This window comes from Papaver somniferum, chromosome 1, assembly GCF_003573695.1.
Source record: "Papaver somniferum cultivar HN1 chromosome 1, ASM357369v1, whole genome shotgun sequence".
NCBI classification, from domain to species: domain Eukaryota; kingdom Viridiplantae; phylum Streptophyta; class Magnoliopsida; order Ranunculales; family Papaveraceae; genus Papaver; species Papaver somniferum.
In genome coordinates, this window is record NC_039358.1 from 170,832,031 (window position 1) to 170,856,529 (window position 24,499).

The window sequence follows — 24,499 nt, forward strand, 5'->3', positions numbered from 1 at the left end:
AACTGTACTTTAAGTCACTGAAAGTTGTGTGTTTAATGCAGAATTAATGCTTTTTGGGTTCTTATCTTTGCTACTTACTGTAACAAAAGAGCCTATTTCAAAGATTTGTATCCCTAAAAGTAGTAGTGAAACTTTTCTTTCATGCAACTACAACAAGTCTTTAGACGAAAACGTCTTTGAAGAACCCTCATGCCTAAACAAGGTAATACAATAAAGAAGAACCAAAGTTATGCTAGCTAATCATCAGTCGGAAATTATCATCATCGATACAGCAATACTAATTCATGATTTTTATTCATTTGTCGCAGGGAAAGGTTTCTCTTATCTCCGGAGACGGAGTGAATCAACTTCAAATTCTAATCTTCATCTTGGCTCTTTATCATGTCTTCTCATGTGTTCTTACGTTTAGTTTTGGCCACCTAAAGGTAATTAGAATTAATCTAGTACATTTTTCTTTTCTTTCTCCGGTATTAAGCTTTGAAAAGACCCCATTCGGTTTCTACGGTCTTACCTCGGCCAGCTGGAGCAAACACTGAGTAATTCGGTTTACATAACTTCTAAACCAAGTTGCATAATCTTAAGTAATACGAGTAACTAATAACTCATGGCATAGGTGTACGTAGGTATTGAATCCTAGTGATTACTATTTTCTACACCCTACATGAAAACGTGGACCGTTTACTAATAGTCTATTAAGATTGTTTCAACATTCCATACGTGGATTGGTTCATGGTTGTGAATATTTGTGTGGCAGCCAGCAATGGATAGTACTGTACACTATAGTGATAGTAGTCCTAGATACTGGACCATTATAGTAATGGTAGTAAGTTTTCTTGATTTACGTATTCATTATGATTACTGTTTTCTTAATTATTAAGATGAGAAGTTGGAAGTCCTGGGAGGAGGAGACAAGAACGTTGGAGTATCAATTTTCAAACGGTGAGTTATTTATTGAAAATGACCTGTGAGGTTCTTTCTAGCCCCTTTTACTTGGGGATGGATGTTTCTTTCTTGCTATTATTATGTTGAAACACTTCCGTTGCACAAAGAACAGGAAAAATGTAGTCTCACTAAAATTGTTTGATCGTCCCAAATTTGGTTTTATTTTTGCTGGACGAAAATTTATTTATCTTCCAACCCCAGGATTTTAATCAGCTCAATTTGCTGTTCTTATTGCCCTAATTGTAATGTCCATTGACAGACGCCACCACTGCCTGAACTCAGGATATTCTGCCCTAAAAACTAAGATGATTGTATGCTGTAACTGGTGTCCAGACACGTTACAAGTAGGTTTCATTAACGTTTCAGGCAAGATAACTAGCTAAACCAGTTTTCTTCAAGGATCTGTTGTACTAATATTGCACTATTATGCAATCATGTGCGCTTAACTGCATTCAGATTTGATATCAATATTTCTCCCATCGCAGATCCAAGGAGATTCAGGCTCACCCATCAAACATCATTCGCACAGCGACATCTTAAGTTCTGGAGTGATCATCGTCTCCTTCGCTGGCCGGTTAGTTTCCTTTCATCATTTCTCATCTGTCCATTTGTTTTCATTCTTTTAACTAAGTCTTCTTTTATTGATAATTTTCTCAGGTCTGTTTCCTTCGTCAGTTCTATGGCTCAGTCTCTAAAACTGATTACTTCACACTCCGTCATGGATTCCTCACTGTAAGCCTGCAACAAGTTTTTACAGAGAAAAAGAGAGATCAATGTTTATTGTATATGCGGTTTAAAATATAAGTTGAAGTGAACAAAATTAGATTCCCTGTTCTTTCTCTTTTAGGCTCACTTTGCAGAAGGCAGCAGTTTTGATTTCCGAATGTTTCTAAGGAGAGTTTTGGATGAGGACTTACAGGTGGTCGTGGGTACAAGGTACGTTTACAAGAAAACTCGAAAACGTTTAACAGTGGCTACAATTGCAGAGTGTATGACTTGGCAATGAGTATAATACGGCAGATGGATCAAAAAAAATTCCAAAAGTTTGATTCTTGGGTTTCTTGTTTTGCAGCCTGTGGATTTGGGTATTCTCAGTACTTTTCATCTTTTTCCATACAAAACGTCCCCTTTCAAGATTATATGAACAACAGTGTTACAGTTACAGACAATAATCTAGACAAAGCTAACTTGAGCCATCACATTTGCAGGATTTTACAACCATTTCTGGCTTCCTTTCCTTCCTCTTCTGGTACGACTCCAGGCTAATTTTTGTAATTAAGCAAACCACGGAATCTTAATTATAAACTTCTGACAGACAAATCTATATACTACGAAGCCTAAAACTTCAAATTTCATTCATGGCAAATGCTTTTGATAGTTGGGACAAAATTACAATTAATCATAACCAAAATGTGCTTAGAAAGCCGTGATTCAGCTTCTGTTGTTTGTGGGACTTTGCTGGTGAAACCCCATGATAAGTTTTTCTGGTTCAGCCGGCCTCAGTTGGTTCTTCATCTTCTACATTTCATCCTATTTCAGGTAATGAATATTGTGACTGCGATGATTGAAATGCTAACACCTAAGTTGTTCTAGGGTTTATCAACTGTTTCCTTACAAATCTCAGTTGGCTTTTGCAGAACTCTTTTCAACTGGCATTCTTCACTTGGACATGGGTAAGCACTAAAATCCAACTGAAAGTTCTTCAACTTCTCCATAAAAGTAATAAAGTTAATAACCAAACTTCTTACATAAACAGATTAAGTTCGGAATGAGATCTTGCTTCCATGAAGAAACAAATAACATTGTTATAAGGCTCGTCGCTGGATCACTAGTTCATGTCCTTTGTGGATACGTAACACTACCTCTATATGCTTTGGTTACACAGGTAAAATATCCAAATGTTTTTCAGAAGACCTCAGTTTGTCTCTTCTTTGATATGTATCTAACTTGTGCTAAACTTACATCAGATGGGTTCATCGATGAAAAAAGAGGTATTCACGCCAACAGTTATTGAGGGTCTAAAGAGCTGGCATAACGACGCCAAGGGAAACAAAGATGGAAGGAAAAATAATTTGAAGAAACTGTCGCCTTCTCACAGAGTTGACAATGCACTGTGTGACAATCAAGAACTAGAAACCGTACAAATTGATAATTCTTCGCCACAAGGAACTGGCTATACACAAAATCCCTCAGCTGGACATACAGCAGTGGAAATAATGGAAGAAGAAGTGGCGTATGAAAAGACTTAATGTAAAAATTAAGTATGGTTAGACTTCCAAATTTACTGAATCAATGACAAGAACTGGAACTTATCATTAGAGATTTTCTCGGAGCTTCTCCATAATAATCAAGACCCATACTATTTTTCCATTGTTATAACTTATGAAATATTGTACAGAGAATAATTATAGGATATTAAATACGCGTTGATAAATTACACATTTTATCATTGTCTTAGACTAGTTCAACTGGTTCGTTGTTGAGCAAGATAAACGTAACTTTCTAAGTTCAAACTAAAGATTTATAGTTTAATTTAATTAGATGTATGTTGAGCAGATATAGATTACCTCCAAACCAGCAGTGCAAAAAGCTACTACTAAATAATGTGGCAGGATTGATTGATGATTCTAATTTTAACGAAAATAAAGAGCAGAGGTAAGATCAAACGGACTTACTATTTACTCAACCAGTAATCTGAACTGCCCCAGAAGGAAGTCAATCATCAAACTGATATTTTTACCAGAGGTCCGTGAATGATGCGGAATAAAAGAGATGTCCATGGCTACACTGTTAAGTGGAAATAAAGCTCCAAATAATAGGAATACTTCCGTTGCCATAGCTCCATCCTGATGTTTGTTTCTGATCTAGCAAGTCGAAGGAAAAATCATCTACGTTAGTTTTTGATAGGTGGATCCACCAAAAACCCTACACCATGCTCCAACTCATCTACATAGCAGAATAAACAAAACCTAAAATAAGTTAAATAACACATTTCAAAAGTATTTACCTGAATCATACAAGGATGTGATCTTCGATTGGGAACTGTGTATAGATCGACTCCAGTAGGATCTAGAAGACTGGGTGCACTTTTCAGTCTGTTGCATCTTTATCTAATAAGACACACTTGAACTACACAAGTTCCAGTACTTAGGCCTCGTGTAGCTAGTAACATCCCACAGAAACAGCTAACTTTAAACTCATGCAAAAAGGGAAGACGTTGCAGAAAATAAAATATAGAAGCATGAAAAAATATGATAGAAAAAGATAAAACAAGAAAAAAAAATCAACACTTTAAGAGAGGCACAAGTTCGACTTTGAAGCAGAAAAAATAAACACACATTGCACCTGTAAAAAAATCACAGGATGTATCGGATAAAATGCACAAAATTGACTTACAATATCCCGAGAAATCTAACAGTTGGATTGCAGGAAGACTTTCCAATACGAGAAGGTTTACTCGAGTTGACAATATAGCACATCAATCTAAGGGCTGCTTGATCTTCAAAACTAGCTCTATAAGAGAACTGAGGCACAAATTCTCAACTTTGCAATGAAATAAAACATCCTTGTCAGAATCTAAAGGGATTAGTACATTGTTTCTGAAAAAAAATCTTAATCCTAACTCCAATTGAGAGTTTAAACATTTATCTGTCTTTGCAGTGATAGTCTTGCTTTCTATGTGACAACTACACTCCATTGATAAAACTACCCCTTTACCAGTACTTCTGCGGTTCCCAGACGTCTTATTAAAATGGCCAACTCCTGGACATGCACAAGAGTTTTCTCGACCTTCAGGTCCAACTTCATCTTCAAGAAATTCTGAACCAATAGCACTTGCGGCAGCACAAAATTTTCTAACGGATGACAGAAGATTGACAGACAAGGATGAAACAGCATCATGAACATCTTCTACAGTCCAGCTGTTTCCCTTTTTCTCCTTCTCGTGAATGAGAAGCTTCTGAATCAAGCCGTTGATCTTATATACGCAGTCAGAGCAACAATTATAAAAACAAGTTACCCCAGAGACAGCTGAAACATCACTGTTTTTGTTAGAGTTAGAATTGACATCTTTATCAGGATCATCATGAATATCCACCCTCCGATTAGAAATGTCAGTCTCTCCCATTGCAAGACCATTAGAATGGTAGCTGACACTTTCAGTTCTGGAGTTCATATTGCCACCTGATTCATTACAAACACTATCCTCAGATGGAAAAGTTATTTCTTCCTGTCCCACACCATTTGACGACTCAAAACCTTCACGATGGACTGCAACTGAGACATGCTTTTCAGATAGACCACCTATAAATTCATTGGTCTTCCTACATGTGGTGGAAGTGATTTCAACGGTAAGCGAGTTTGCAACCAAGGAAGAACTTTGAGGCAGAACAGGAGAAGAGTGATCCGAAAACACCGACTGTTCAGACTGCTCCATGGCCACTGTGGTTCTCACCTCAGAGTTGAGTAAACCAAGATTAGTAAATTCCGTTATAGAATCAATGCATTTGTCATTTTTGATCACAAATCTCGGAGGACTCTGTCCATGCATTTTTACTTCATCGGAGTTCTTTTCAGAAATTCCTAATATGCATGGTTTACTTCCAGTTAGGAATTCCGAAGAACCCCCCAATACCGCATCTGTGCTTGACAGGGGAATTCGACTGTCCAACTCTAAACTGCAGCAGAAGCACATTACATTAATTTTAATATTATGTATTTTTAGAATAAAGTAAACAATAAAAGTGAAGTTGTTCATGTTGGCTTTTTATGGTTTAGCATCAAATTATGATTAATTAAGTTAACCTATGATCAGTTTAAGTTAAGCTGGATAAACAATAATCAAACTTATATGATGTAATGTATAGCCATAATTATGCATTTAATCTTGTTTATGGTTAATGCTAGATTAAGCTAATCATTCTATGAGCTGTCCTATGTAGCCAAATGAGGTGTCTCTCAACCCATGATGGACTCTCTTCTAGCCTCATAAATGAAAGAGATTATGCTTTACCCACTAAAACAGTGTGGGGAAACAGAAGTAGAAATCCAAGTTAAAATCTATTCAAGCTATATTCTTTTGTGTTATGACTTATGTAACTTTAAACTCTTTTTTATTACATTAATAAGTATTTCCCGCCTTAAAGGACAACTCCACGAATGAATAGGAAAAAATATCTTTCTATTTTTTGTGAAGAGAATGAATAATTTTAAAACAGAATATCTCCTAGTGTACAGTCTGTTGTTATATACTATCATGTTGTTAACTAGACCAGGCTGTGGAGTATTTTAATACTAAGGTAAAGTCTGTTTTCAGCATAAGGCACAGCCAACTCTTAAGTATGATGTTTATGGAGCTTAAATTCCAACAGGTCGAAGTCTAGCATTACCTCTGAAGTGTGTATGCCCAGCTGTACACCAGATCTTCTAGATAAGCAACTTGAGAAAGAAGACGAAGGAACCGATTTCTATCTTTCCCACTCGAAATTTTTGCATTGATCTGTTCAACTAAGAGCTCAAGAACCTTTCGAACATTAGAGGAAACTTCTATAACTGATGTATAAGCACCTTGATATGCCAACATACCAACAGCTATAAGCCCTCTGACAACACCAGAATTCTCTCTGTTTTTTGTATCACTAGAGTCCCAGCTAACAGCTACACTCTCCATCGATATCTTGGGACGAATAATACATGCATTAAATGGCCAACCTTTCCAAGGCCCATTTATATTTGTACAAGGACCTTCTTTTAGTTTCGATGTAGTCCAACAGAGTTCTGAGAAATGAGGATATCGCAGAATTTGATACCCAAATGTAGATATTGCACATAACAAGCTCGGTTTCCCTTTTAAAGTTCTACTTGGGAGAATTTTCGGAACAGAATCTTGAGAGTAACCTGGTGTGTCCTCAATTTCATGATGGTCGGTAGATCTTAACACCACTGGAGATGGTTCATCACAGCTAGTGTGTTGCTGACTTTGGTTGCCAATATATACGCGCCTTCCAGATGTCACAGCGTAGGATCCTTCTTCGACTACTCCGTTCTCTTTATGGTATTTCTCGGTAATGGGATTATCCACAACTGCAGCAGTAACAGTATGTTCCTTGGATATATTAGCTATATGAGTTCGGTCATGAATTAACTGAACGTAATGTTGAACCAAACGCCATGACAACTCTTTTGCAGATGAGTTGATTGCCATGCTGCAATCGAAGTTCTCGTCAAGTTGAACGAGAAATCGTGGTACGGTGTGTTCGGAAGGGGCTAATTTGCTACAGTGGGACACATGACTTGTAAAGAACTGACTTATTCTGAAAGGGAGTACTTGATTTGGCACCTCAGAAGTAGCCTGCAGGTGTACAACGTGTATTCAGAATGTTTTATATCATAAAAAATAATAACAGCACTGCGAATTGAAAAAAACAAAAATTATAAACAACATATGAAATAATTTACTGAAAACAAGATGAATAATACAATCACACAAGTATTACTAATCAAACAAGAGAAAACAATAGCACACATCTAACAGCCACTATACAAATAATAACCTAAAGTCAAATAGCCCCTACAAAAATTAAATACCATACAGAATTAGGTAGAGCAGAAGTGCTGCCCAAAGATCACACTAGATGATGTATTATCAAACAAGTCAGGTAAAGCACGTCTTGCCTCTGAGCACTGAGAGCAAAACCAAAAGGTACAAGATCTAAGAGCTATGAAAAAGAGCAACTTCAGATCGAGTTGCAGTCATAAAAAAGAATAAAAAACAAGCAACAACACGAGAAAACCCCTATGGACAGCTAAGTTCATGCTCGTGAGAGTTCGCATAGCATCACAGAGCATTAGATCGGGTGTTAATGGATTTCAAGATAATCATATCTCCCTAAGCATGTGTTACTAATATTGATATCTGTTACCCACTTGATAGTTTTATTTTCTGTAGTTGTTTTGTTGCAGTACTTTCAGGCATGGATTCACACAAAAAATTGGTGACCCTTTGATAAATTTCTGAAGCTGTTGTAAGGAAACTAAGTAGTTTGGTTAATATCATGTTATTAAAATCAAATCAGGATCAAATGCACATGGATACAAAATAGCAGAACATTTTACGGGATATTCAAACCAAAGCCTTTGAGGCTGAATCAAATAATGATGAGTACCGAGACAGAGAAGTCCATGAAAAATCAATCAAGAACACTTCTTTCAAATTCTTCCATATTTTAAAATAAATAAAAATTGAAAGTTAATTAACCGTGTAGAAAAGCTTAGCCCATACCAGAATTATCAAGGATGTGGACAAACATGTTGAATCCACCTGCTCAATAAAAGTATTCCACGCCTGTGAGGCAGTTCTTCTAGCATCATAAGCCACTGTTGTATCAGTTGATTTGTATGCATTATCAGATGTATCACTCTCGCTTTCAGCAACCAGATTGTTTGCCTCCATGGCCCACAAATCAATTCTGGGTAAGTAAATAATGCACAAGCCCGCGCGTGCACACTTCACTGTCAGATAAACTAACATTTAGAATTACCAAACATGAATAAACCCTAGCACATGGGTAATGCTGACATGCTAAACGAATGATCCTTGAATAAAACTTTGGTCATCTACATGACTATGTTAGTTTCTGTGTAAAAATTAATCTAGTTAGAACATAACAGGGAAAACTACACTGAACAACACTTAGACCTCCTAAAATTCCCAGTGAAGCAGTAACAAACCAGTCTCATCAGTCATCAAGGTTATCACTCTAAGCTACATTCGGAGAAAACTGTGAAAGAAAAGAAACGGTCCACTACAAAATGATCGGGAATTTAGTTGCCCAACTGGAAGACTTCAGAGAATATACCAGCAATCCTTTATATTAAGTTAAACTAGTTAAAAAAAAAATAACGGATAAAGAAAACTTACGCAATATTCGGGTTACGCCTTGGACTACATCTCCTTGTCCTTCTTGTGAAATAGTAGCCTGATTAACCTTCTGGATTTCGACACGCCCCACAAAACTATGGAGAAGACAAGAGGCAAGGTGACTTTGACCAGATCTGGGACATCCAACAACCAATACCCTAAATCCCGATCCTCTGCCTGATGAATATGAAACATTGCTCAACAAATTAGCACGTGCGCCAGCTAGATTCACTTTGTGAAGTTCAAATTTCTCATTTTCTTTATTGGCATCATCATCATCTACCACATCTGAATCTGCAACACTAGAAGGCCCGATTAAAAGGCCACTACGAAATAGATTTTTTTCTATTTCTTCGACAATATCTGCTTCCTGAACTAAATCATGAAGATGACACCACCAGGATTTACTACACGTATGCCGCTTCTCCAACGCCGTGATGATAACGTTTTTAATCAACTCAGCTGCTTTGTAAAGAGAAGGTGGCAACCATATGCGCTCATCAAGAAAAAGGGAAACAAGCAAATGCGATAACGGTTGTAGCAGACAGGGAGTTAGATGAGTTTGAAGAGGAGAAGAAACCACATCACTTGCAGCCATTCCTGCTTCTCTACGAGAACACGGGGGAGGGGCACATGCGAGAGCATCTAACCAATCCCTTTCTTCCACAGAAAAGGAAGGAAGTGGGGGACATTTATCATTGTTAGCTTTCTTTTCTGCAACCAATACCATTAAGTCTTGCCAGGCACAGTTCCGCTTTAAAGCAATCATGGCTGCTTGAGTACAAAGAGCTTGCAGATCTGCACCAGCGAAGCCCACAGTTTGCTGGGAAATCCACTTCAGCAGCGCCCCATTTACAGGTTTTGGCCACGTTTGAGTGTGAAATGACAGAATATCAGCTCTATCTTTAACTGATGGCAATGGAAAGTAAATTTCCCTATCAAATCTTCCCGGCCTCCTCAAAGCAGGGTCAACTGCCTCAGGACGATTTGTGGCCCCAATTACTATGACTGAACCACGAGATTTCAGACCATCCAGTAGCGCCAACAAAGTTGACACAACAGAGTTATGTGTTTGATCTTGCTGCCTCGTCCGACATGGTGCCAACCCATCAATCTCGTCAAAAAATATTATAGACGGCTGAGATTTCTCAGCAACCTGAAACAGGAGTCTTAGCTGGCGCTCGGCATCACCAACATACTTTCCTAAACAATCTGCACCCTTACGAGCAAAATACGCTATCCGCTTATCACCACGAGCACATGAACCAATCAACGCTCGCACTACTAGCGTTTTTCCTGTTCCAGGATAACCATGCAAAAGAACTCCTCTAGGTGGTGTAATCCCTAAAGTACTAAACAACTCTGGATACAGAAGAGGCAATATGACAACCTCCTTCATACATTGGATGACGTCTTGAAGGCCAGCAACAGATTCCCAACCCTGGTGTATTTTTTCATTTTCCGAGTTAGAACCTCCAATATACACAGGTGCAATTCTCAGGAGATCTCGATGTAGCCTCTTTCCCTCACGTTTCAAGAACTCTTCATCCTCACCACAGTTCTCCAACCATTTTTCCTCTACCTCAAGATCCTTACGTGAAGCGTCATGTGAAATCTTCATCATTTCCAACTTCATTTTCTGAATTTTCAGCTTTTTCATCCACTTCAAATGATGGGGTTGGAAAAAGTGTCGATGATCTTCACAAGCTATGAGAAACTTGCGGTGATCAAAAACGCAACCCTCAACTCGCGCACAAGGCTGAAGAATAAAAATTGCATACAAGTCATGAGATGGAGTATGAAACATAGAAAAGATAAAACAACTTGTGGAAGTCAAGAAAATATAAAAGTAAGGCCTGACTGAAAAGATATAATCTTACCAAGTGGTAAGTTTTAGGACATCGATCGACACGGCATCCAATAGTTGCTCCTGGCCTCCCACAGCGGCTGCATTTCAATGATCTTCCCCTACAAAGAGCTGCTTTTACATTTTTCAGGCATCCTAAACCGGCAAAATACACCTAAAAAGAGAAATTCATCAGAAAAAATTTAGAATACCAGATCATATCACATAAAGTGAAACAATAGCTACCATTTCCAACACAGGAAACATCTATCATGAGGAGTTATATAGGTTAAAGATCATCAGCAAATATGAACAACCGAATTACATAGAGAAAGGAAATCTGAAAGGCAGTATCTGAATAAATTGAATAACACCTGATTGGCATTATATATTTTTAATGCAATGGAAACCTTTGTTCTTCCGTTGGGCTCAAGTGCTAGGAAAACCCAATCCTACATTGTCAAATAAATCTCAACACTTGGTTGATAGATGTGTACGTTTCAGATATGACAATAGATCATACTAGCAGCGACCTTTGCCCCCACATTGGCTCATGTACTACCAAAACTTATTCCTTCTATTTTAAACTAATAAATCTCAAGATTTGGTTATCATGTTTACGGATGTCTATGCTTCATATGATGATGGATCCTGGTAAAAAGACCGTCTAAGGTTGAAACGTAAGTTATATTTGAAATGTCGCTCTCCCTTAATGTTGAAAAGAGACACATTGCAGGTGCCACTGACAACTCAGTTTCTACTCCATGAACTATAAAACTGGTCTTTTCGTTTGTCATATCATCAAGCTCTTTGTTTCCAGGGTTTGCTAAATATTGCGAAGGGCCAACAGCACTCACTGCTTTTTCCAATTTACTCTAATCTATAAGCAAGGATTAGTGACCAGAAAGCCCATGGTGGAGCAAACAACCCCATATGATGGCACCACATCCTAAGCCATACAAACTAAATTGTATCTTAAAGTAACTGATGGATAAATAAACAATTCAAGCGCAAAGGAAGCATCTTTGACTCACAACAGGTGACAATGAAGAAAAACTCCTTATAAAATCTGCAAAATATAACTGATTATTGGCCCCACAAAAAGGTTCTACGAATCTAAACTAGTCCTTAATTTAATAATAACATTGATTCTATCAGCAGATTACAGGTGCAGAGAGGTGAGAGTGAATTGTTAAACTATCCTGAGCAGAAAGACATAATGAGCAGAGAAAACCAACGAAACTCATGTTAAATAGTAAAGGAAATAATAAGTGAGCAGCATGCAGAAATGAATACTAATAAGTTGTATACAATGCTGTGCTTGTAGTAAACAATTTAACGATAAAAGTACATAAAGACATTCAAATATGTGCAGTTTTTCTCAAGTGAACCACAAGTATAAAGCTTAATAATAAAAGTAGCTAAGTCCGTGAACCCAACCTCTGGACTCCACACAGCACAGTTTTGATGAACCCATACACCAGCAATGCCAAAGCGATCGTTTATGGGACCCAAAAGACGTCCAAGCCAGCCAGGTTCGTCCACAAAGCCATCCAACACATTATAACTGATATTGATCTCCTCTGAAGCTGATGACCCCCCATATGCCTCATCATCACTCTCAGCCGAATAATGGACCAACTTTCTTGCAGGTTTTCCATCAGTCCCTCCGCCACACAAACCACATCTTCGCCCTTCTCTTATCCGAGTCTTGTAGGGAGTACCAGTTCGAAATTGTTTCAACTCATCCATCTTTATATTATTCTCATCCATCTTTGTGTTATTCTCATCCATCTTTGTGCTATTCTCATCCATCTTTGTATTATTCTCATCCACTACAGGCTCTCCACCAAGGTCGCCTAGCGAGGTATCCTTGTCCTCACAAGACCCACATATATCTAATTGTTCTGCCTGAATTTCCTCCATTTCCACAGCATTTACTTGGTTCCCTTCTTCCTTTTCACTACCTACTTTTTTCAGCTGCTCATCAAATTCCGCCATTGTCTCCACATACTTGCTTCCACTCTGCTTCACATCAAATTTCAAACTACCCGCCCTTTGCCCCTCCCCTTCCTCAGTTTCCTGTCTAAAACTAACTGGAGTAACTTCCGTGTCATTTTGATCTTCAACATTCATATCATTGTTTTGTTCTACTTTATCAGAAGACGGAGTTGGTTGATTATCAGCCTTGTGAGCCTTCAAACCGTTGGTTTCATCATTAACGACCATATTCTCCTTAACTACAGTTGATGTTGCCTCTTTAAACTCTTCCTTCTTGTTATTCATTTCACTACCATTCACCTCGGATCCTTCTCCTGACTCATCCTCGTCATATATAAGTTTCCTCTTACCCCGAGGAGAGCAACTCTTTCCCATTAATGCAAAGTTAACATTACCAGCTCTAGATCTAAGCCTTGACGTCCAACCACTCGATTCATCCAGATTTTCAGAACTCCTGGATGAAGAGGTCTTCTTCAATCCATCTTCAATCCAATCCTTATTTCTGAAAGACACAGAACCACCACCACTGCCATTATCAAATCCACGCCTCTTTCTTACAGGAGGAGAAGGGGATGCATCAAGTACCATAGGTGCTCTCCTAGCACGAGTACTCCTACGAAGTAATCCAGAGTCTGATCCAACCTCTTCGGCATTGTTCTCATCTTTACTAACACGATGTTGATTATATACTTGTTCACAAATAGCATCTAAACTCTTCTCTTTCTTCTTAACTTTGACAAATCTATCAGAATCTGTGTGTTGTTTTTGTTTAGGAAAAACAGTTTTACCCTTCTCTCGCATGACAAGTGAAAGAAATAGGTATAGAAAAATAAATGGTGAATCTCTAAACCTAATAAATAAATAAACACAAACCCTTAACCAATCTTTCTAGGTTTCAATGATTTTCAGTTCCACTATATTTCTCTATAACATGGAGAAATTGACAAAACAAAATTACTGAAATGACAAAACAAACAAACTTACTTGGTTTCTCCGATTGATTGAATCTACAATACAGAGACTGTAAATAGGGATTCTTAAATTAAAAAATTTAGGGCAAAAAGTAAAACCCTAGGATTTAAAACCACGGAGGAAGGGATTTTTGATTTAGGAGTTTCGAGAGTCTATTGGGTTCTGCGAAGACTAGGGCGTAATGGAAGCGAGAGACAGGGAGAGAGGAGGAGAAATATGAGTAAAACCCTTTGTAAGAAATAAAATAATAATGCATGAAATGTAATAGGTTTAGTTTTGTGGGCTATTTTTGGTTTTCGCTTCTCCGTTTCCCACCAAACGTTAACGCCAATAAAGCTTTTTTGGTACTCCCTGACTTGTTTTTGTGTGTTGCAAAATTATTGTTGTGAGAGAATGAGTCAGTGTCTCAGACTCTCAGTGAAGGTGACAACGGCTACAAAAATAAAAAATAAAATTGGAGTGTCTTTAGATAACCCTGTCACATTTTCCTAATAACTAGTGATTTCATTTATTTATTTTCAATTTTAGGCCATAATCCATCAAACAAACAAGTTAAAGGAAAAAATTTGAGTTAAGCTTGTATACAAATTCGTGTTGATTGGTTATGCAATTGCTATCTGGGCTACTACAAGTTAGGCACCCTCCATGAAGTCCCCAGTGGCGGATTGTCTGGGCAGATCATGAACTTATGGGGGCTGTCAACCCTGGTTTAGCCAAAATACTTGTATTAATCCTCCGACCTCTGTATTCCCATCTTGAATATAGAAGGTAGAAGTCATCGGGAACCCAGTCTAATGTAAAAGCTAAACTTTCAATTTTCAGATTAGTCTGTTTGGTTTAATTGTTTTTTTTTTCTATGAAGGCTATTATTGGGGCGTCACATTCCAATAGAGGGGCTTCACTTGGATTCTTAATGTCCAAAAAAGTGGTTATGAGATATCTTAACACATATCCAAAATGTCTAAATTACCCTTTAACTAGAAGTGATTTTACGTCCAGTTTTTTTTTAATTCTAACCGTATAATTTTAGTGAAAACTACAGACAGGCCCATTTTACAGATTCTTCCCACTGTGAAACCCATGCTCAAAAAAACACAGGCGCGCACCCATTTTCTACGACAAAATATCTCCCAAACCCATAATTTCTGAAATTATGTTTCAGTCTTTTTTCTTCTTCTTCTCCGATTCGTATCTCCCTACTGTGATCGTCTCAGTTCTTCATTGGAGCTTCAATTCACGGGTAAATCTCAACATCTTCGTATTTGGGGGTTGAAAGGGGATCTGAGCATCATTTTGAGCTTCTGCAGTTGAACTGAAATGGAGACATCAAGGATTGATTGAAGCAGCGATGACGAGAATGGATCTGTGGTGTTTGGGGGTTGAATTTCAAGCCAATTGTTTCAATTCTCTCAACAACAACGATTGAATTTGGGAGTGATTGCTTGTGGATTGATTGCAGGTGGTATAATTTGGGATCTGTTGATTGAAGAACTGGTGTTGTTCGATGATTTGACTTAGGGTTTCTTCCATTGATTCATGGTTATATACGAGAAGTTTAAGCAACAGATTTTGGGGATTTTTGAAGTTAACTGAAAGGGGTTTTATATGGAGTTGTTGGATGAATGAGATGGATTTGTTGGGGTTCAGTGTGGTGCTCGATTGAGTGAGAAATTATGAAGGTAATGGTGGTGTTTGCAGGTCAAATTGGTGTTGATTTCCGTCGAGTATTCTCTGGATATAGACAGAGTTTGGTGGAGTTTTGGTTATGCCAGAAAATCAGCTGAAATAGATGCCACTGTTGCTGTCAACTGGGGTTTTGCTATGGCCTGAAATTGGAGGTTTTTATTTGAAAAATCAACAGTACCTGGCATAAACTAAAATGGGATTCTGGGGAATTCTGGTTTTGAACTGAAATTGGGGGTCTTTGGTTAATTGAATTGATTCCGTGGAGATGGGTTCTTACCCATTTTTGTTCTTGATTAAACAATGGTTGTCGACTTGTCGGGCAGAATTGCAGACACAAATGGAGAAGACTCGAGCTTCAAAGCCACTGGTGGTTGTGCTAGACAGATCTTTAGACGTTGTGAACATGGGGAGTTGAAAAAGATGGTGTCTGTCCTTCTCTACTACATTACTGATGGAGACTGGAGTGAGCAACGAAGAGAGACTTCGGCATTTCTGTGCTTCAGAGACCAAGTCGAAGATGTAATGAAGTTGTAGCGACTCGATGGGTGATTGCAGGCAGCAGTGGTCTACAACAACAGTAACAACACAGATTTGCGGAGGATTTTTGGATGTGGATTAAAACTGGGTTCAATTGAGAAGTGGAGGAATGTGATGATATGAGTGCTACAGAAAAATGTCTATGTTGTTAGTTATAGATTGTATGGCTGTCTAAGATGGAAGATGTACTGCAGTTTGGGGTTTCAATTCAGTGAAGTATGTGGCCTGCATTCAGGCCAGTGAATCGGCAAGAGCAGCAATTCAAGGTCTATGTTGTTTACAAATTTGTTGCATAACTTGTTATGCAGTCCCGAAAATGGTCGCATAACACGTTATGCAACAACTTTTTTATCACTATTGAAACCAATGAAAACAAAGACTGTATAACTTGTCATGCACCTAGTATAATATCTACATAACATGTTATATAGTCGCGAAAATTGTAGCACAATATTTGATGCATCCGAAAATATGACTGCATAATGCATTATGCATCGAGAAAATTGTAGCACAATATTTGATGCATCGAGAAAACAGATGCATAACCTGATATGCATCCGTAAATATGGATGCATAATGCATTATGCATCAATTTTTTATATACGCATTAAAACCAACCAAAACAATGGTTACATAACTTGTTATACATGCATAACTTTGTTATGCAGATGCATAATTTGTTATGCAGTCGAGAAAATAGTTGCATAATTCATTATGCATCTGCAGAATGTGTTATGCGTCTTTTTTGGTGGCCGCATAATGGCTACATAATGCATTATGCATCGAGAAAATAGATGCATAACCTGATATGCATCCGTAAATATGGATGCATATTGCATTATGCATCAATTTTTTATATGTACGGCTAAAATCAACCAAAACAATGGTTACATAACTTGTTATAGACGCATAACTTTGTTATGCAGATACATAACTTGTTATGCAGTCGAAAAAATGGTTGCATAATTCGTTATGCGTCTGCAGAATGTGTTGTGCGTCGTTTTTGGTGACTGCATAATGGTTAAGTATCAAGTTTTCAAAAAAATTCCCTAAAATGAGGATCACCTCCGATTTTTTCGTTAAAAACAAAAATTTGATATTCTTGTTTGTACTCGTTGCGTAGCTCTTTTAAAAAGATTTCCAACGATATAAAATTTGTAAAATTCTAAGGCGCGGATTTTTAGATATGTTATGTCCAAGTTGCGCTGCCAATTATACCCCTGAAAAAGATAGTATGCATAACGAGCTATGCCTGAAAAGATAGTATGCATAACCAGTTATGTATTGATTCATATAATAATTTCATATAATTATGGGTGTCACGGTATCCAAAATTAATTGTGGGCCTGAGAACGAGAATATTATTTTTTTTGGGTCTCCCCCTAATTTCCCCATAATTTTATTTGTATGTAATTTTACGTCCAGGTTTGGATTAGTTCAAACATTAGAAGCTCATTTTACGTCCAGGTTTCTTTTAATTCCAACTGTAAAATCCGATTTTACGTCCAGTTTTCTTTAAGTTCCAACGGTAGAAGTGATTTTACGTCCAGATTTGGAGATTTTACGTCCAGGTTTGGATTAATTCCAACTGTAGAATTTTATTTGCATGTAGTTTTACGTCCAGGTCTGAATTAGTTCCAACCGTAGAAGCTCATTTTACGTCCAGGTTCCTTTTAATTCCAACCGTAGAATCTGATTTTACGTCTAGGTTTGGATTATTTCCAACCGCATAAGTGATTTTACGTCCAGGTTTGGATTATTTCCAATCGTAGAAGTTTATTTTACGGTCAGTTTTTCTTCACACAAAAACTTTGTCCTAAAATTCACCAAGTTAACAACAAAATTCGTTAATTTAATTTTTATCTAATTAAATTAAATTAAAATTAACTAAATAAAGGTTGTTTAGTCATTACAAAATTATTTGAGATAAGGGGTTTTTGATATTACTTATGGGTGACCCGTTTTTGTCCTATTAGGTGACGCCCTTCTAATGGAATGTGACCCCCAATAATAGCCTTCTTTTTTTATCAGATTTTTTTCTCTTTTTGAAGATCTTAGGCGACCACCCTTCCAAAGTGCAATAGAAGTCACTAGCCTGGGCCGTGATCTTTCTTGATCAACCATAGACCCCAACCAGGTAAGTGTTTGGTTTAGTTGTTCAGTTCCATTAAACACTGAAGTGATCACTCATGGTACCAATGCTTCTAGTTCCATGCAGGAAACATGGAACAGAAACAATAAACTGTTCAATTACAGGATTTTGATAGTAACATACCAAAAAAGAAAAGGAGTGACAATCACAAATGATCTACTTGTAGATTCTGATCGGTGTTGCGTTCTTTTGGGGGGGGAGAGTTTATGATACACAGATTACTATAGCATTCATCCTGAAAAAGTAGGACTCATTCATCTTCCTCAAGCTCTGTGAAATCTTCAACCATAGTTGGCCGTGCAGTTTGGATATTGGTTGAGCGATATTCATCAATATCCAGGAGCAATAATGGGTCACAGACAACTCTTTCAGCCTGCAATATCTTGGGGCAACCTATAGAATCACACCCCAAAAAAGGTCAATGTAAAAACTCAAAAGAAAGAAGTCAAAGTTATTGTATAGTGGGTATATTGGATGGCCTGGCTATATATGGTATATTTATATAGCTGGCTCACATATTCTACTCCTATCACATATTTATATATGGTATATTTATATGGCGGCTAGAGTATTGTTGGAAACCAAAGTTACCTGCTACAGGGCACTTGCAAGGTGGCCTTTCTTTCTTAATATAGTGCAATACGAACTTCATTTCATAAATATGTTTGCAATCCATACTGCACCAGACAAAATAAGGCAAAAGTTTCAATGTTAGAAAAGAATTCTTTGATACAGATATACACAGTGACTGCAAGGAGTGAATCAATTTGAATAATCTGTGGGTTCATTCAACATAATTAACCAAGTCGTAAATCTGGTGTTAATCGCTGTTGAAATTTTCCTTCCTCACTCAACTGATGTACGGACACTCTACATATGGACGAGGTTTTTTAATATAAGCTAGAATGACTATTATGGTTGATAGGCTACATTAGCACAAAGGATACCCAAGAAGATGACACCCCGACAGAAAATTTCATGGTTGGACAGAACAAAGAATCCTAAGGCCAAGAATAACTCTTGTCCCACCCAAACTGTAAATCTTCTTTTTTTAGTGCAGAAACCCTTAAAGCCAGCTCTAGACCTAATTTACATACACCCTGGATCCTTCACCCTTAAAGCCAGCTCTGGATACGACACCCTGGACACAACAAATCTGAAAAGTAAAACTAGAGGATAAATATTTGTATCTGGCTATCTGCCAATGAGAACTGAATCCCCATCGTATATATATCCTGGAAGAAGGTTATATCAGCAAGGAGCATGTAAGTAAGGAATACATGACACCACATGCTCATACACTTATGTTATATGACTGGGGAAGGGTTCTTAGTATTGAAAGCGCACAACATCTAGAGATCAAATAGCAGCAACTGAGCATACTGTTTATCAGAGTCACTTGCCAATTGCATACATGTCTCTTTAGAGACGGCCAATGGTACACCATGATCCACCCAATGGTTTCACTCATATTCCATCTAAAACAAGTACACAACTGTACCGCTGCTACGTGATGATATTTAGATTAGAACAGTTACCGATAAATTATGATAAGTACGAGATTGATTGATATAAATACGTGAAGAAACTGTTTCTTCGGTCGGTGAACTCCAGATAAGAGATACTAAATCGACCTACTAATAACTTGGATGCTATACTTTGCAGATTATAATATATGGGTAAGCAAATAAGGAAACGGAATAAAGGCTTGGGAATATCATACCTCCGAACAGGGTCTTGTAGTTCAGTAATAGGCTTTCCACTTACTGGGCATGTGATATTTAAAATGCTGGTCTGAGTGCTTGTCATGACGATGTCCTCCTGCTCGTCACCAGGCATTGACTGACCTGCATGGTGAACATTCTGTGGAGGAGCCGTTGAGAGTGTCAAGTATATAAAAGTGATTAAAAAAAAGGAAATAATAAATATGAACAATGGAAACACATATGCTGGATAGTAAATAAAATCTAAATGATATCTTTGCTCCGTGCATGTAGAAAAGAAAGGTCCTAACATGATCTCTTCATTATTCTATTTTAACTTTGTTAAGCTGATTGGTGTTTCCTCCAGTATTACTCCTCTAACAACCGCTAATTAGAAACATAGCCGGCAAATGAACACTAAAATTACACAAATCATGAGTCACAGCCTGCTCCTTAAATGACCATTTGCACCAAAGCGCACTGGCAGCTGATGAAGCTCACAAGACTCAACTGTGATTAGTCGTTGGCCTAGTGATTTATGATATCATGGAATGATTTCTGCAAGTTGGACCTGATTTACCAAACATTAATTTTATTGCCTCAAACGGGAGCTTGGTTGAGCAATTCTAAGATGAGTAAGTTAAAAAACAAAACAATCCTTATAAAACTCCACAGAAGCAAAATCTGAGATAAGAATATACTGATGTAACTGATAATCTGTGATCCCCAGTGGCAACAAGAATCCGGACAAGTAAACGCTTTAATCAAATGAAAACATAATGAAGACAAGTACATGTATATTGAGTTACCATTGGTTTGAGTCGTTTGACCTCCGACACTAACAATTGACTGCCATTGCAAACTATAAACTCCAGAAAATAGGCAGGATCTGAATTTTTTATCACACAAAAAAAGGATCTGAATTCTGAGATACTAGTTTCAGTGTAATACCACTCTTGTCCTAATTAACAAAACTTTAGGAGTATATCCAAGGACTTCCACCCCTAGTGTGGAATCTAGTTAAGTACACGATCAGCATTGAAGTGTTCAAACTTACATATCTAGTTAAGCTACATTCAGACCTAACTTCTTCTCTTAGCTCACTTAGTGTTCAAAAAAGTTAAACGATGAATTTTCTTCCAGCGCTTTGTCAGTGATTCTTACTGTGATCTCTTAAAATAGCAAATTCTTACTATGATCTCTTAAAATACCAAAACTGGCAAAAGAAAGAGAGAAAAATTACCCAAATAGCTTCTCTGAACTGACGTAGAGATGAATTGTTCTGAAGATTCAATGGGTTAGCAGCCTTCGTTTTCGTTTCTTCCTCGTCAAACAATTTCTTAAAATCCGTTAACTGTAATTAAACCCAAAAAATTAAGTAAGTAAGTAAGTAAGAAACTAGCATTCCGGAACTAAGGGGAAAAGAGAATGGAGAGAGATAAATCTACCCCTTCTCCAGGTTGGTAAGAATTCCCAACAGTTTGGACTGCAGATGAGAAATGTGCGCAATCATTCGATGTTTTCAGTAACTCGATGACAGCATCTTCAAGCTCTTTCACCTACATTATCATAAATGTGTACTCGAACAAACAAAACTTTATCAAAACATGAAAAATTGATTCAGAGTTGAAAAGAATAAGATTTTACCATTTGAGATCGATTCTCTTTCTCCAAATCGACGGCTACTCCTTTAACCATCGTCGAAACTTTCCTAATTTCCTGAAACAAGTAGGTGACATATCAAAATTTTATAAAATAGGAAGTGAGGGTTAGGGTTACAGTCAGGGTTTTGAAATAAATGACTTACACCGACGAGAGCCTGATTATCATTGAAAATATTGCTAGAGGCTGTTTTGATCCTACCAGCAGTACCCTCGACATGGCGATTAGAGGTTGAAGCCATAGTTTTTTTAGGGTTTGGGGAAATTTGTTCTTCAGCTGGTTCGTTTGGTGATCTTTCGGTGATGCTGATGACTGTAAGACAGGATCTCCGAGGAAATTATGAATGAGGGAATTTGGCGAAACTTTATTTTGCTTTGGTGAAATTTTACTCAGCAAGGAATTTTCTCTCGCCTGTCTGCAGTAGTCTAGGGCTGCAGAACGGGTAGGGTGGGTAGGATAGGGCCTATTTCGCCATCCTATCCGCTGAATGGCGGGTAAGAAATTTTTTACCCGCCATCCTATCCGACCCAATAAATGGCGGGCCGGGTAAGATAAGGTGGCGGGTATAACCGTTTTTTCGTAAGTATCTACACAAGTACCCAACGGTACTGTCAATCTAAGTAAAAATAAACAAAAGCATTCTGGTAGGCACAAATCCATTTGCAGTCACAAGAAACAAATGTTCCGTTTTTTTCAAAATCTGTAGGGGGTAAAGCAGAACCTAACTAACACAAAAATACAAAAACAAATCTCCAAAGGTTTAAAGCTCTTCGCAGGGACTTGACGCTACGACGAATCCCAGCATAATTCCATGTTCTTCATGTAAACTTGGTCTTCATTCATCATCTACGATTATAGAAAAGCTTTAATTACCTCCGCTCTTTGTTGGTTAAGTCCTCCACTGGTTGCAATAAGCAGAGAGCCATTCGACTTGCGCTCACTTACAGCGCCTAAAAAAATGTGGAACAATAACAACTGATTCTTATTAAACATGCTCCGTCAGATGTATCACATGGTATTCCAACGAAATAATTTCAATGATTATCATCTACTAATCAGTGTTTTTCCCATTATTGATTAAATTACTATGCAACAAGAAATAATTTCCAGCACCAAGTTCTACAGCAACAACTCCGTCAAAGTCAGAAGAAGAGAACATACTATGCAACAAGAAATCAGCCAATACAAGTTTTGTTTTTCACACCTAAGAGGAGGAAATATGTGAGAGAACCAAGCATTAATCAACTACAAAGAATAGTGTAACTCATGCATTACCTGCAGTCCAACACTTGGAATTGATGATGTGATACTATTTTGGATAGTCTTAATTAATAATATTCGACTGTTCTGCACACACTGTACCGTATAAGAAATTTGTTTTAAAGAAAAGATCAATACCATTCCAAGTAATTTGACAGTCGTGCACTAAAATTAGAGCTATAGCAATATGCTGATTCACTGACAACGTAGGAGATACATACACATACGAAAATCCATGGAAAACCTTAAAAGGACTTACCGGTACGTCTAGGTAGAACAAGATCACCATCTTCATCTAGATTCATCATTTGACATGGCAATTTTCTTCAACATTTACAACAACACTTTGTATCTTCACCTCTGCATCAAATACTACATCATCAAATAAATTACAAAGTTAATTACTAGTAACGCGATACAACACACTTTGCATACCATTGATACCAATAAATATCCCCAAGTACTTATTTTGCTAAGCTGCGAACAACACTGCTTAAACCAATCAAACAAAGTAGTATAGCCATTCATAAAGAGTGGATTCAATAACTTGCAATTCAATTGAAACCCGTTTTTGAGAACACCAAATAAATACATCCTGATTGACTACATTGCAATTCAAAGATGAATAATTTGCAATTCAATTGAAACCCACTTACTAGAATACTTCAAATAAACTATCCTAATTAAAAATCCAAAATTTGCAATTCAATTGAAACCCAAATAATAGAAAACACCCCTAACAACAAATATGTATTTTCTCTCTATAATCCATCACTGATAGAAGTAGTTACCTGGAAGCTGGTGGTTTAACATGGAGAAGCATCATGAAGTACAATTCAACACCAACAACAGATTTATGACTCTTTTTTTTTTTTCATATTGCTTGACCCAATTGTTAATTGCTTTTCATTACCTTTAAGAAAAGAAGATCCAGAAAGCCATCCCTCAACATTTACAACAATAATATGAAAAACTAAATTCCTTTGAGAATTTTCATCAATCAGTTAACATGCATGTTAAGTTTTCATAAAATCTCACTTATTTAGGAATTAGGGTTTGATTTCATAGCACAAAGAGTAAAATCATGAGAGCGACTTGATGATTCAGACTAGTTTGTCTTCCTTTTTCTAAAATCAAACATGCAGAGGATGAAATCAATCAAAATCCTCACAAAATAATCAAACCTGAATTTACCTTTTGAAATTCCTCTTTAGACGGAGATGGAGCAAGAACAGTAGAAAGGGTTTCTTCAAAAGACCGAACTGAATGAGTTCTCCACTTCTAGATTTAGGGTTGAGTTTGATTTGGGAAGAAGGTTATTCTCTGTTCGAACTTAGATATGGTTTGGGGAGAAGAAGAAAGAAGAGGAAACAGTTAAGGAAGAGCAAACAACTTCATTTATTAAGCCTAATATGTTTCGAAATAACGAAAAAATACAAAGGAAAAAACAACAACGCAAGGATAATTAAGTCATTTCGAAATTAACGGGTAAGCGGTAGGGTAGGTTGATTTCGAGCTTTACCCGCCACCCTACCCGTTTGATGGCGGGTAAAATAAATTTCAACCGTTATCCTACCCATCAAACGGCGGGTATGGTAGGGTACGAGTAGAGCAGGGACGGATAGGATAAAAATGGAGGATATGGGTAGGGTATGTGCACCCCTAGTCTGCACTCTATGCGAAAATAACCGGGAAGACCAATGTATTTTGGGCGGGAATGCTAGGTGGCAACTGGCAAGACTCAAGACGAGGAAATTAGGGCCGAAAATACTCACCTACCTGTACCAGCCCGCCATGGGCTCCCTAGCCTGGCCTAGTTA

At 37.5% G+C, this 24,499-nt stretch overlaps 3 protein-coding genes and 1 pseudogene across 4 annotated transcripts in view; 1 reads left to right on the forward strand and 3 right to left on the reverse strand.

Moving 5' to 3' along the window:
- Nucleotides 1-3,353, forward strand: part of LOC113353994 (MLO-like protein 2) — a 52,061-nt gene extending 48,708 nt beyond the window's left edge. Inside the window, exons 2-12 of the mRNA XM_026597456.1 lie at nt 42-202; nt 309-425; nt 879-939; nt 1,428-1,516; nt 1,600-1,674; nt 1,790-1,878; nt 2,151-2,191; nt 2,321-2,481; nt 2,580-2,615; nt 2,699-2,827; nt 2,910-3,353. Coding sequence (XP_026453241.1) covers nt 42-202; nt 309-425; nt 879-939; nt 1,428-1,516; nt 1,600-1,674; nt 1,790-1,878; nt 2,151-2,191; nt 2,321-2,481; nt 2,580-2,615; nt 2,699-2,827; nt 2,910-3,191 — 1,241 coding nt within the window. The 3' untranslated portion in view covers nt 3,192-3,353. The remainder of the gene's footprint in view (nt 1-41; nt 203-308; nt 426-878; nt 940-1,427; nt 1,517-1,599; nt 1,675-1,789; nt 1,879-2,150; nt 2,192-2,320; nt 2,482-2,579; nt 2,616-2,698; nt 2,828-2,909) is intronic.
- Nucleotides 3,354-3,465: 112 nt separating this feature from the next.
- LOC113307916 lies at nt 3,466-13,966 on the reverse strand. 2 transcript variants are annotated; one of them, XR_003339372.1, is made up of 8 exons: nt 12,147-13,966; nt 10,741-10,881; nt 8,861-10,619; nt 8,222-8,451; nt 6,330-7,291; nt 4,339-5,618; nt 3,950-4,104; nt 3,466-3,806 (listed from the first exon to the last, which is right to left on the reverse strand). XR_003339372.1 is itself a non-coding variant. In XM_026556383.1 (6 exons), exons 1-6 carry the CDS (start codon nt 13,506-13,508, stop codon nt 4,421-4,423), a joined length of 5,652 nt encoding a protein of 1,883 aa, XP_026412168.1. In that variant the 5' UTR covers nt 13,509-13,966; the 3' UTR covers nt 4,208-4,420. The 2 variants fall into 2 exon arrangements, 1 of the variants encoding a protein (XP_026412168.1); XM_026556383.1 differs by lacking the exons at nt 3,466-3,806; nt 3,950-4,104 and having other exon boundaries at nt 4,208-5,618.
- Nucleotides 13,967-17,915: 3,949 nt separating this feature from the next.
- LOC113345307 lies at nt 17,916-18,047 on the reverse strand (annotated as a pseudogene).
- A 4-nt stretch (nt 18,048-18,051) lies between these two features.
- LOC113307925 (E3 SUMO-protein ligase MMS21) lies at nt 18,052-21,820 on the reverse strand. Its single transcript, XM_026556398.1, has 7 exons — nt 21,565-21,820; nt 21,405-21,476; nt 21,206-21,316; nt 21,001-21,111; nt 19,778-19,917; nt 18,646-18,731; nt 18,052-18,447 (listed from the first exon to the last, which is right to left on the reverse strand). The coding sequence occupies exons 1-7, from the start codon at nt 21,658-21,660 to the stop codon at nt 18,305-18,307; spliced, it is 759 nt and encodes a 252-aa protein (XP_026412183.1). The 5' UTR covers nt 21,661-21,820; the 3' UTR covers nt 18,052-18,304.
- Nucleotides 21,821-24,499: the final 2,679 nt, after the last annotated feature.

Excerpts from the sequence above, each read along its gene's own strand:
- LOC113307916 (XM_026556383.1), bottom strand. The coding sequence starts at position 13,508 with ATGCGAGAGAAGGGTAAAACTGTTTTTCCTAAACAAAAACAACACACA. Across the intron at positions 10,620-10,740 it reads GTCCTAAAACTTACCACTTG|CCTTGTGCGCGAGTTGAGGG; the intron begins GTAAGATTATAT and ends TTTATTCTTCAG. Across the intron at positions 5,619-6,329 it reads TGGGCATACACACTTCAGAG|TTTAGAGTTGGACAGTCGAA; the intron begins GTAATGCTAGAC and ends CTTCTGCTGCAG.
- LOC113307925 (XM_026556398.1), bottom strand. The coding sequence starts at position 21,660 with ATGGCTTCAACCTCTAATCGCCATGTCGAGGGTACTGCTGGTAGGATC. Across the intron at positions 21,477-21,564 it reads ATAATCAGGCTCTCGTCGGT|GAAATTAGGAAAGTTTCGAC; the intron begins GTAAGTCATTTA and ends TACTTGTTTCAG. Across the intron at positions 18,732-19,777 it reads CTACAAGACCCTGTTCGGAG|TATGGATTGCAAACATATTT; the intron begins GTATGATATTCC and ends TGTCTGGTGCAG.